Source organism: Callorhinus ursinus, unplaced genomic scaffold (genome assembly GCF_003265705.2).
Source record: "Callorhinus ursinus isolate GAN/ISIS: 27379988/994484 unplaced genomic scaffold, GSC_fseal_2.0 scaffold98, whole genome shotgun sequence".
NCBI classification, from domain to species: Eukaryota; Metazoa; Chordata; class Mammalia; order Carnivora; family Otariidae; genus Callorhinus; species Callorhinus ursinus.
In genome coordinates this window covers 1,869,342-1,882,222 of record NW_027397160.1, presented here as the reverse complement: position 1 = coordinate 1,882,222, position 12,881 = coordinate 1,869,342, and the positions used below count along the sequence as shown (strand labels likewise).

Genomic DNA, 12,881 nt, shown 5'->3' with positions numbered 1-12,881 from the left:
TCCCTAACATGGCCCTGGAATCAGCCACTTCTCCAGGGAGCTCTGGTTCCTTCGGTAGAAGCCAAGATCTGGGCTCATTGTTATTGGGTGTTATAGATAGGTACTTTCTATCTACTATCTATCATCTATCTATCTATCATCATCATCTATTATTTATTATAATACCTTATTATACCTTATGTATCAATATACCTTGGTACTGCTTTCTAGCTTCATACTGTTGTGGGCAGAGAATACAGAGTGTGAGGCTCACTTTTCTGCAGAATCATGTCCCAGAATTCCAGTTTCTGTCTCCCCAGGTGCTGGAGCTCACTGCTTATCATCTGCTTCTGATCAGCTGCATTCTGCCCAACTTCTCAGCCCAAGGAAACAGTGGGCACTTTGAGGGGAAGCAGCAGGAAGTCACACTCACTGAAGTCTTGGGATTCAGGCCCCTCAATTATTTGTTTCTTAGTTTAAAGCATTTTTATTTAAACTCTTAACAAGCCAAGGATAACAGAGGACCAAATGAGGGAATTTATAGTTTGACAGTTGATGCTGGTTCATTCAGAGGAAAGTCGGCCACTTACAGGCACAGGTTTAGAAAATTTTCCCAGGCCTTGAGATTCAAACATTTGCCCTTTTTGTGTGGAGAGGAGCCAGGTAGCTAACATACTGTTAAGTCCTGTCTTTGTTTCCTTCAGATGCCTCCTTCTATCTCTATTCCTTGGCTCCACTACAGGCAGGTCCTGCATCCCTTATGCCTGGGTCACTTTCTTTTTTTTTTTTTAAGATTAATTTATTTATTTGGTAGAGAGCATGCACATGCATGCACGAATGAGGGGAGGGGCAGAGGCAGAGAATCCTCAAGCAGACTCCCTGATGAGCACAGAGCCAGACTCAGGCCTTGATCCTGAGTGATCCTGTGAGATCATGACCTGAGCCAAAATCACCAGTTGGACACTGAACCGACCGTTGGACGCTAAACTGATGCTGAAAGCACCCCGCCTGGGTCACTTTCTAACCAAAAACTCCAGGCTGGGTAGCTGTACCACGCACTTAAGGTCAAAATAATACAAACTTACGTCAACATACACAGAGAAAGGCAAGAAGAGGAACACTCCCAACTCAATATCTGAGGCTCACATAACCTTGATACAAGAGCTTGACAAAAGCATTAGCACCAAAAACCTTAAGACAACCTAAGAATAAACCTAACCAAAGAGGTAAAAGATCTGTACTCTAGAAACTACAGAACACTTATGAAAGAAATTGAGGAAGACACAAAGAGATGGAAAAACATTCCATGCTCATGTATTGGAAGAATAAATATTGTTAAAATGTCTATGCTGCCCAAAGCAATCTACACATTCAATGCAACCCCTATCAAAATACCATCAACATTTTTCACAGAGCTAGAACAAACAATCCTAAAATTTGTATGGAACCAGAAAAGACCCCGAACAGACAAGGGAATGTTGAAAAAGAAAACCAAAACTGGGGGCATCACAATGCCTGACTTCAAGCTATATTACAAAGCTGTGATCATCAAGAAAGCATGGTATTGGCACAAAAACAGAGACATAGCTCAATGGAACAGAATAGAGAGCCCAGAAATGGACCCTCAACTCTATGGTCAACTAATCTTTGACAAAGCAGGAAAGAATATTCAATGGAAAAAAGACAGTCTCTTCAATAAAATGGTGCTGGGAAAACTGGACGGCCACATGCAGAAGAATGAAACTAGACCAGTCTCTTACCCCATACACAAAGATAAACTCAAAATGGATGAAAGACCTCAATATGAGACAGGAATCCTAGAGGAGAAGACAGGCAGCAACCTCTTCGACTCTGGACATAGCAACTCCTTGCAACACATCTCTAAAGGCAAGGGAAACAAAAGCAAAAATGAACTACTGGGACTTCATCGAGATGAAAAGCTTCTTCACAGCAAAGGAAACAATCAACAAAACTAAAAGGCAACCCACAGAATGGGAGAAGATACTTGCAAATGACATTACAGATAAAGGGCTGGTATCCAAGATCTATAATGAACTTCTCAAACTCAACACCCAAAAAACAAATAATCCAGTCAAGAAATGAACAGACACTTCTCCAAAGAAGACATACAAATGGCTAACAGACACATGAAAAAATGCTCAATATCACTCGGCATCAGGGATATACAAATCAAAACCACAGTAAGATACCATCTTACAACAGTTAGAATGGCTAAAATTAACAAGACAGGGAACAACAAATGTTAGTGAGGATGTGGAGAAATGGGAATCCTCCTACACTGTTGGTGGGAATGAAAGCTGGTACATCCACTCTGGAAAACAGTATGGAGGTTCCTCAAGACGTTAAACATAGAGCTACCCGACAACCCAGCAATTGCCCTACTAGGTATTTACCCCAAAGATACAAATGTAGTAAAAAGAAGGGGCACATGCACCCCAGTGTTCGTAGCAACAATGTCCACAATAGCCAAACTGTGGAAGGAGCCCAGATGTCCTTCAACAGATGAATGGATAAAGAAGATGTGGTCCGTATATACAATGGAATATTACTCAGCCACCAGAAAAGATGAATATCTACCATTTACATAGACATGGATGGAACTAAAGGGTATTATGCTAGGTGAAATAAGTCAATCAGAGAAGAAAAACAATTATCTTATGGTTTCACTCATAAGGAATAGCATGGAGGACAATAGGGGAAGGGAGGGAAAACTACAGGGGAAGAAAGAGAGGGAAACAAACCATATGAGACTCCTGACTCTGGAAAACAGACAGTTGCAGAAGGAGGTTGGGTGGGGAAAAGGGTAACCTGGTGATGGGCATTAAGGAGGGCATGTGATGTGATGAGCACTGGGTGTTATACGCAACGAATGAATCACTGAACATTATATGAAAAACTAATGATGTACTATTTGTTGGCTAATTGAATTTAAATAAAAAATAAAATGCAGATGATAAAAAATAAAAAGGAAATGAAAGTCAAGTCTATAATTGCTAAACAAAACAAAAAATGTAAAGTGCTATCAAAATATCAAACAATATTAAAGGGTAGTACAATGTGATCAAACAGACTCATTCTAGAAAAGCAAGATTCATTTAGCATTCAAAAATCTACTTAAGTAATTAACCATACCTACAGAACATATCATCATTTCAGTGGAGGCAGAAATATCATTGTATAAACTTAAAAATCCATTCATGATAAAAAGGAAAAACTTTTGGCAAACTATGAATAGAAAGACATTTACTTAATCTGTTAATATGTCTTCAAAACACTTACACCAAACATCATGCTTAATGTTAAAATCTTAAAATCTTTCTCCTTGAGATTGGGAGCAAGATACAAAAGGCTGCTCACACCATCCCCGTTCAACGTTGTGCTGGAGATGCCACCCAGGCAATAAGGCAAGAAAGAGAAAGGTAACAGGACTGGAAAGGGGTAGATAAAGCTGTCGTTAGTTATTGATTACATCATATGAACACTAAAAAATATCCAAAGAAGTCTATGAGCAACTACTATGATTAATAATCAAAGTTACTAAACACAATTTTGTGTACAAAATCAACTGTATTTCTAAACAATAGCAACAAACAATTGGAAGATGAATTATTAAATGATGCCATTTATAATTGCTTCAAAAATACCAAACACTTAGGAAAAAACCTAATGAAATATATACCAAAAAAAATAAAAATCTGGGGGCACCTGGGTGGCTCAGTTGGTTAAGCAACTGCCTTCGGCTCAGGTCATGATCCTGGAGTTCCGGGATCGAGTCCCACATCGGGCTCCCTGTCAGCAGAGAGTCTGCTTCTCCCTCTGACCTTCCCCTCTCTCATGCTCTCTCTCTCTCTCTCTCATTCTCTCTCTCAAATAAATAAATAAAATCTTTAAAAAAAATAAAAAAAATTAAAAAAAAATAAAAATCTGGGGCACCTGGGTGGCTCAGTTGGTTAAACAACTGCCTTCGGCTCAGGTCATGATCTCAGGGTCCTGGGATCGAGCAACGCATCAGGCTCCCTGCTCAGCGGGAAGCCTGCTTCTCCCACTCCCACTCCCCCTGCTTGTGTTCCCTCTCTCACTGTCTCTCTCTCTGTCAAATAAACAAAATCTTTAAAAAAAAATCTAAAAATCTAAGTGTTTGGGGTGCCTGGGTGGCTCAGTCAGTTAAGCTCCCAACTCTTGACTTCAGCTCAGGTCATGATCTCAGGGTGGTGAGATCAAGCTCTAAGTGGGGCTCTCTGCTCAGTGAGGAGTCTGCTTAAGATTTTCTCTCTCCCTCTCCCTCTGCCCCTCCCTCCACTCTCATGACCTCCCTTTCTAGAAAATAGATAGATAGATAGATAATGTAAAATATTGAGAGACTTAAAGAAGACCCAAATAAAGAGAGATATGCCTCATCCATGAATTAGAAGACTCTATTATAAAATGTGAATTCTTCCCCCAAATTATCTGTAGAATCTAAGCAATCCCATTCAAAATTACAGCAGGTTTTGTGGAAGTCAACAAGTTCATTAAAAAATTTACATAAAAAAAATTTACATGGACATGCAAGACTAAAATAGCAAATACAATCTCAAAGAAGAAGGAAGATTTACTTTGCCAGATATTAAGACTTACTAATAAAAAGCTATATTAACTCGGACAGTATGAGCATAAGAATAAACAAATAGATCAACGAAACAGAATAGTGTTCAGTGAGTACAACCACTTTAGAAAATGATTTCGCAGAATCAGGTAAAACTGATCATATGCAGAGTCTACCACCCTTAAGTCCTCCCTTTCCTAGGCATGTAACTATGGCAGGTGGAATGATTGTACCCCAAAGATGGCTACCTAATCCCCAGAATCTGTGCATATGTTGTGCTACATGCAAGAGAATTAAGGTTACCTTATCAGTTGACCTTGAAATAAGGAAATTATCTGGATTTATTCAAGTGGCCCCAATCTAATGAGATGAGTCCATGGAGAAGGCAGGCAGAAAAGTCTGTGAGGAGGACTGGGCTCACATTGCTGGCACTGAAGATGGAGGAAGGAGCCACAAACCAAGGCATATGATTGGCCTCTAGAAGCTGGGAATGGGGGTGCCTGGGTGGTGCAGTCAGTTAAGTGTCTGACTCTTGGTTTTGGCTCAGGTCATGAACTCAGGGTCATGAGATTAAGCCCCGAGTCCAGCTCCACACTCAGCACAGAGTCTGCTTTGGATTCTCTTTCCCTCTCCCTCTGCCCTTCCTGCCCATGCTTGCTTTCTCTCTCTCAAATAAATAGATAAATCTTAAAAGAAGAAGAAGCTGAGAATGACCCCCAACTCATAACCAGCAAGAAAATGGAGACCTTGGCACTACAACTTGTTGAATCCTGCCAACAAGCTGAATGAACAGGAAACAACTTCTCCCCTAGAGCCTCCAGAAAGAAATGCAGCCCTGCTAACACCTTCAGTTTAGCCTGATGGCACCTGTATTAAACTTCTGACTCCTTACAGAACTCAAAGAGAATAAATTTGTGTTTTAAGCCACCAAGTGATTTGTTACAACAGTGATTGAAAATTAATTCAGCAGAGCAAACAAAAAACAAGACATGTTCAACTACAGTCCATCCCTTGGCTCCTGAGTGTGCATGCATGTGTGCATGCGTGTATATACGCACACACACCCTTTCCCTAACTGATAATTCAAAAAATGACTGCACTTACCATAATGCAACAATCCTTCTTTCAATCATAAAAGTACTCCTCCTCTTCCCTTGGAAGATGGCTCAGGACTGGATCCAAGTAGATCATACTGCAACAAGCTGAAGACCTGGAGGTGCTGTCCACGCATCATGGAAGATGAAAATGTTGAGTTTCATGATCTTGCAACCTCTAGGTGCCACGGATTTAACAGTTACCCAGATACCTAACCTAATCAAGGAGGAAAATAAAACAATCAGAATAAAAACTCTTTCAGAAAAGGCAACATAAATCCAGTCATCAGTGTTCTGAATAACACATCATGCCCCTCTGGGTAGGCAGGAAGTGAGGTCCTGATCAATGGACAGCTTGGCTGGCTGGGCTCCACCTGCATGGAAGATTTGATTTCTGTTCCCTCTGTTCTCTGTGGCCTTGCCTCAGAGGGGTGCTGGGAAGGGTTATAGCCTGGGGACAACATTCTGAGGGTGGAGGTAACCATCCTGGAGGGGACTAAACAGTAAGAGGCTCCTGAGGCAGGTCACCCTCCGCTGATACCATCTCAAACACCATTTTGATGCCAACTGATTTATTTCCTGCCATGACAATTGCCCCTGTCTCTATGACTTTAGTCAGTGGCTTCTGGCCCAGCCTCCTCTCTGCCTCCAAGCAGTGGGAACAAAGAACTGAGGTATCCAGGCAGCCCCAACCATTCCCAGAAGCCTGCTCAGGCCCCAGGCCACAACCACACCCAGATTTATGGCAGATGCAGAGGTGCCGAGAGGCAGGTCAGAACCTTCATCAGCAGCAGGCATAGCAAGAGGGGCTCAGGGTCCAGGATCCCCCTGACCCTCCAGGCTATCACATCCCAGCTTCCAGAATACTACAGTTTGATGGCCCCTCCCTAACTCTGCCATAGGGCAAATAATTCAGCTTTTGCAATTCAAGAAGGTCGACAATTGCTGAATTTTAAGTGGCCCTGGTCCCTGGCCACAGGCAGAGTGCATCTCTTTTTTTTTTTTAAAGATTTTATTTATTTATTCATGAGAGACAGAGAGAGAGAGAGAGGCAGAGGGAGAAGCAGGCTCCCAAGGAGCAGGCAGCCCGATGCGGGACTCGATCCCAGGGCCCCAGGATCATGACCTGAGCCGAAGGCAGAAGCTCAACCATCTGAGCCACCCAGGCGCCCCAGAGTGCATCTCTTAAATCTCAGGATACTTTTCCAGCTGACAGCCTTCTGCCCTCAAATCAACAGGTCTGAAACCGAATGTATCAGTCTTATACTGCCTCACTGATGGCCTCAATAAAGAGCCAACACACCCTAAAAACGTTGGCTCCTCCACCAAGAGTGCTAGGCCCCAAGACCCAGCGCCCTTGCTGAATAATGAACATAGCATGTCCAATCATAAACTGAAACACACATCCTGGTTCTTTTAGGAAGCCTATCTACACCCCTTATCTAATTAATTATTACTAAGTTTTCCTTGTTATAAAGTCCAAAGAAAGGGGCCCAGTTTGATATACACAATATCTACCTCATCTGTTTTTTAAAAATAGGCAGAGAAAAACACTGGAGGACACCACAGACAGGGAAGTTAGGCAACACCATTTGAACTCAGGTGGTTCTAGGAATAAAGATGCCGCTGAATCAGAAGCGTAAGTTTTACAAGTCTTTTTTGAGGAAAGATTGTAAAGGACTTAGAGACCCCTTTTCGGCACTCCTCGCATTAGAGAGAAAGAGGCTGTCATGTACCAATTCCCGGACCTGCTGAGGGATCGGCAGACAGAGGGATCGGCAGGCAGAGGGATCGGCAGGTGAAGGCCATGAAACACATTCCCAGATTTTGCAGGAATTGGCCTTTCTCTCACCTGGAAGAAAGGGAAGGAGACAGAGAGAGCAAGAGAGAGAAACCGGGGAAGAAGAGCCAGTGTCTGTGGCATCACCGTGACTTTCTGACTTGTTTGGGGGTCTCCAGCTATGGCTGTGGAGGGGCTGCACTGGCACTGCTGGTCCTGGGGGGCGGGGCATGAGAGCCCTTTCCTGCCAACTTCATCTCCTCAGCCCACTGGCTAAACACCTCCCACTGCAGTTCAGAGTTGGCCGAGGTGGTTTTGGGAAACCTGAGCGCTATTTTGAAGTCTGCAACAGCCTGGCTGCAAGGTGCTCTCAAGACTGGGACTCAGTGTTTCTGCCTCTGGTGCGAGCCAAGCTACTCATGCTGTTTGACAAAGTCCAAGTATGAGGGACAATCCTGAAAAATCAGGAGACTCCACAGCTGGCTCCTGCTACTTCCTTTCATTTTATTTGCGGCAATCTTTATAATCAATTCTGGGGTTTCATGATAAAATGATTTATAAATTTAGTTATGCCTATGCAAGCAATCATAATGAAACTGATTCCAAAAAGGCCCACGAAGGGCCAAGAAGTAAAAATACCCAATGTCCTCCGATCTGTAAGGGAGCTGTTGGATCCAGGCCCAGTAAAAATTCCTATTGAGTTTCCTCAGGCACCTCTGAAACATTAGGATTCTAGGAAAGAGAAATCTCATGACATTCCACAGCACAGGAACCTCCCTATGTTGTATACAAAATAGGAGGCCACCTTTGGTATGCCCCTCGAGGCAAGCCCCTGGTGTAGGATAACTTCCTTGCCCCTACTCCTCCCATTCCCTATACTGGAGTTGATAATGAGGACAAAAACAAATGGTATAAGATTAAAGGAAAAAAAGGGTGCAGGCATCATCTGACAGCCTCTGGGAAAGGAGTGATCCTCCGTGGTGTCTATGGAGCAAGGACAGGAGACATATAGAAATGGAATAAGTACTTTGATAAGATAGGGTGCACCCATTGTAAGCTGCCTTTGGAGAAAGAATAAACTTTAGATAACGTTTAAGCAGGAGTAAAAGAATGAAAAACAAGAAAACACTAATGAATAAAGAGAGTCCCTCCAAGGCTATCGGGAGGGAGATGCTTGCAACCTGATCCTGTGTCTGTGTCTCCCCACTTGCCTTTGCCGTCCCTTCCTTCAAGGTCCCTTCCTTCAAGGACCCTTCCCCCGCTGGAGCTGGACTCGGGCATGCCTCCAGTACTCTAATCAACTTGATAAAAAGCAGAGTAGGAGTCTGATGCTGCTATGAAAATACTGAGATGCCTATTATGCTTTCTGAAGACTCTAGAGTCACTAATGTATTTTATTACTTTTTAAAAGTGTCCTTTATTATTTTCCATTTTATGGTCAGTTAAAGAAAATAAAAGCACTTCTTGTTCTCATCCCTATGCCAAAGTGAGTAGTTGAAGGTCCTAAAACAGGGGCCCTGGGATGACCTAAACATCAAGGAAGCTCAGCCCTGGGAGCTTCCCGGGAGAACATCTCACCTGTCACCCCTGAGCCCAGGAAGCCGGGAGGCATTTCCATTACTTGCATAATACCTGGCCCACAAAAACATCGGAAGCATCACACACACACACACACACACACGCACACGCACACGCACACGCACACGCACACACGCAGCCAATAGGATGAAGTATAAAGGCTTCAGGGCACAGACATACTCACCCACAGAGGCCTTGGCTTCAGGGGTCTAATGTCAGCCAGTGGCCACCGATGATCTGGAATAGACCATTCCGGCAGGCTCCTCTGGTCGCAGCATGGGGTCCCGGCGGCCCGGCGGGTGGGTCCCTCTGTCTGCATGGACCGCAGGTTGCAAGGGGCTCTTCGGTCCCCGAGTTTGCGCCCCTGCAACGTGTCTCTCCTTGGAGACCTCCCTTTCCAGAGAGCGCGTTCCCGGGCGCTGACGCCGCGCGTCGAGGGAGTCCGTTTGGGGTCCGGCTTTATTTCGCAAAGGACCCGCGGAGGGGAAGCGCGGCTCGTGGGGACGAGGACTTCTCCCGACTCCTCCCGGGGGCTCGTTCGCGGACACGAGCGCTTTCCACTTGGGCTGTGTCGCGCTGACTCGCCACCTGCGTGTATCGCACACACCTGCAGATGAGGAAACGGGCGTTTGTCTGCACACAGGACCCCCGGAGGAAAATTGGCTAATCGTGCGCCGCGGGCCTCGTGCTGTGAGGCGGACGCCCCTCGCCCCCACCCCCGCCCCTAGCGCTCGGGTTCTGGAGAAACCGGTCGGGACCGACCTGTCCGGGTGTGGCGAGCCGAACCGGCAGGCAGCCCCCCGGGCGGGGGCGCCCCTTCCCAGGCACTGGGCGGCTACGCCCTGGGCCCGCGCCCCTTTGTGCGGCCGCAGACGGGCACCATGCTGTCCACCGCGGACAGGTATGCGGTGAAGAAGAGGAAAAAGCCGGTGCGAAGGAGGTACTGGGGTGCAGGGGCGCGGGCTGCGCGGGGCCGCGGGTGTGGGGTGGGAGTCCCGTGTCCGCGGCACCCAAGCTCTTCCCGCCGCCGGAGCTCCGCGGAATCCAACGCCGAGGGTACCGGCCTGGGGAGGATGGAATGCAATGCCAAGATAACCCCGGTCCCACCCCGGAAATCTCTCTGGGGGCCTTGCTCAGGCCTGGGGGATCGGGATGCTAATGGCAATGGCTGTCTGAGAAGGGCGCGCGGGGGTCTCCCGGGTCCACAGTCCCGGGATCGGGGAGCACGCGCGGGCCGGGGTAGGGGTCTCGAGTCACAGAGGGGTGCTGGAAGGGAAAGACCTTGCGTGGTCCCTCACCCCCATTTACAGACGGGATGCCGAGGCCCCGCGGGGTTGAGGACCCCCAGGCCGCCCCTGACCACTCTGATCCCGGGCAGGGTCCCTTTCACGTTCCTAAGACCTGGCGCAAGAGATCTGTGTGTCCCCTCGGGCTCAGCCGACGTTCCTGAGGACAACAAATCAGAAGTCCTGTAGAGAGGACGCTCCTTGGGCAGAGTCCTTGGGCCAGATATCTAAGGGTCTTCGCGTGGCCGGGAGCGGCTGGGGAGGGGCCCGGGGGCTGCAGGACACCTGGCAGCAAGGGCGGCGGAGACGCTCCCATCCCCCCACGCCCCACCCCGCCGCAGACCCAGGTTGGCGTCAACCGGTCTTCAGAGCGCTTCCCCAGGGACGCGGAGACCCGGGAGCCTGGCGGCACAACCCCCAGGGGCGCAGGGTTCCCGGCGCATGGGGGCGGGTTTGTGAGAAATTTCCAAAACCTCTCGAAAAATCAATTATAATTCCATGTCATTTAAAAATACATAAAATACCATGATGGAAGCCATCATGAATGCGCAAAAGGGCAAATAGCCCATGATACCATTTATATGAAATGTCCAGAATAGGTAACCCAGAAAGTAGGTCCGTAGTGGCAAGGGAGAGAGAGAGAGGAGGAATGACTGCTAATGGGTTAGGGGATTCCCTTGGGGTGATGAAAAAGTTCTGGAACCAGATAGTGATGATGCTTATACAACATCCTGAGTGTACTTAATGCCACTGAATGGTACACTTTAAAAATGGTTAAAATGGTAAAATTTATTGTGTGTGTATTTTACCACAATAATACATAAAAACCATGACACTTCTCAGTAGGGATACATAGGTATCCCAGAACTAAGCTCATCAGAAGTTATTTTTACAGGGCAGTGAAACCAGTCATCATTGGTTAAATGAAAAAGATGTTTAAAATGGGGTGGGGGGTCTCTAAGAGTATTACATATACTATACATTTTATTTTAAGTGAGAACACCAACATATACCAATTTGCCAGTCTTGTTCTGCTGATTCAAATCCAAGTGTCGGTGGCATCACTCTGCTCTACAAACCTTAAGGCTCTGTTTCAAAGCAGTTTATGAAGATTTGACAAATGAATCCACCCAAAGTCCTTTGAAGTTAGTTACATCCTGCAGCGCCCTAATTTTTACAAATGTAAAATGAAATTGTCCACATTTCTACATAGTACAGTGACGGGGACACACACACTGACATCGTTAGCAAACTACACAAAGCTGGCACAAGGTTCTACACCATGGCATCTATGTGTTTTCACTGATCCTCAGACAACCTAGGAGGTAGAGATTTCTGTTACCATCCCCTCTTAGGGCTGAGACACCCAGGCTGCGTGGGTGGTGAGGCGGCTACCCACCTTACCTGCCGCCTCACTTAGACCCGGCCCCTCCCTGTGGCTTGTTGAAAGAGGCTGGGATCCTGCTAGAGAAGACCAGGGCAGACCTCGTGGGACAGGGTCACCTTGTGAGCAGGCTCCAAGAAGCCTTGGGAGGGGGGGTGCTGAGTTATTGAGCCCCCTCCTCACTCACCTGGCTGGCTGGTCCCCCCAGTTTGGGCCATTATGAATAAAGTGCTATAAATAGTCCTTTGCAGACATGTTTTCATTTCATTCCAGTAAGTACCTAGGAATGGAATTGCTAGGTCATGTTTAACATTTTGAGAAACTGAAAGTTTTCCAGTGACTGAGGGTTCCAGTTACTCCAAATCCCCTCCAACACTTGGTGTTGTCACTCTTGAATTTTAACCATTTTAATATATGTGTACAAGTAATTTATTTTAATTTGCATTTTCTGATGATTTAGGTTCCTGTGATCTCATATGCTTTTTGGCCATTATTATATTTTCTTTAGTGAAGTATCTATTCAAATTGTTTACCCATTCTGATTGGTTAGTAAAAGTCCTTCATGTATTCTGGATACAATTCCATTTTCAGCTACATGTACTGCAGATATTTTTTCCCATTCTGTGACTTGCCTTTTCGCTTTCTTAATTTTGTTGAAGTCCAGTTTATCAATCTTTTTTGTTATGGTTAGTGCTTTTGGTGACCCATCTAAGAAATCTTGGCATATTGCAGGGTCATAAAGATTTTCTCCTTTTAATGCCTGTAGGATCTATAACTATCTCCCTTCTTTCCTTACTGTTGGTAATTTGCATTTTCTTTTTGAGGGGAATTGATTACTCTAGCTAGAAGACTATCAGTTTCATTGATATTTTCAGTTTTGGGTTTCATTTATTTCCTCCATTTTCTGTTTCATTGTTCTGCTTTCACTTGATTATTTCCCTCCTTCTACATGCTTTGGGCTTAGCTTACTCCTGTGTTTCTATCTTCTTAAGGAGGAAACTCAGATCATTTACTGTAAAATTTTCTCCTTTACTTACATAAGGTTATAATCTTCCCTCTACACAATCCTTTCTGTACCCCACAAATTTTGGCATTTTGTCCTTCATTACCATTTAGATATTTTATTTCCCTTGTGATTTCTTCTTTGGTCCATGAATTATTTTAAAATGTGTTA

General features: G+C 45.4%; 1 protein-coding gene across 1 annotated transcript in view; it reads left to right on the top strand.

Annotated features, from left to right (window-relative positions):
- Positions 1 to 9,765: 9,765 nt before the first annotated feature.
- LOC112816746 (aryl hydrocarbon receptor-like) overlaps positions 9,766 to 12,881 on the top strand; it is a gene marked incomplete at its 5' end in the record, with an annotated part of 58,317 nt that continues 55,201 nt past the window's right edge. Inside the window, one exon of the mRNA XM_073888909.1 lies at positions 9,766 to 9,977. Coding sequence (XP_073745010.1) covers positions 9,766 to 9,977 — 212 coding nt within the window. The remainder of the gene's footprint in view (positions 9,978 to 12,881) is intronic.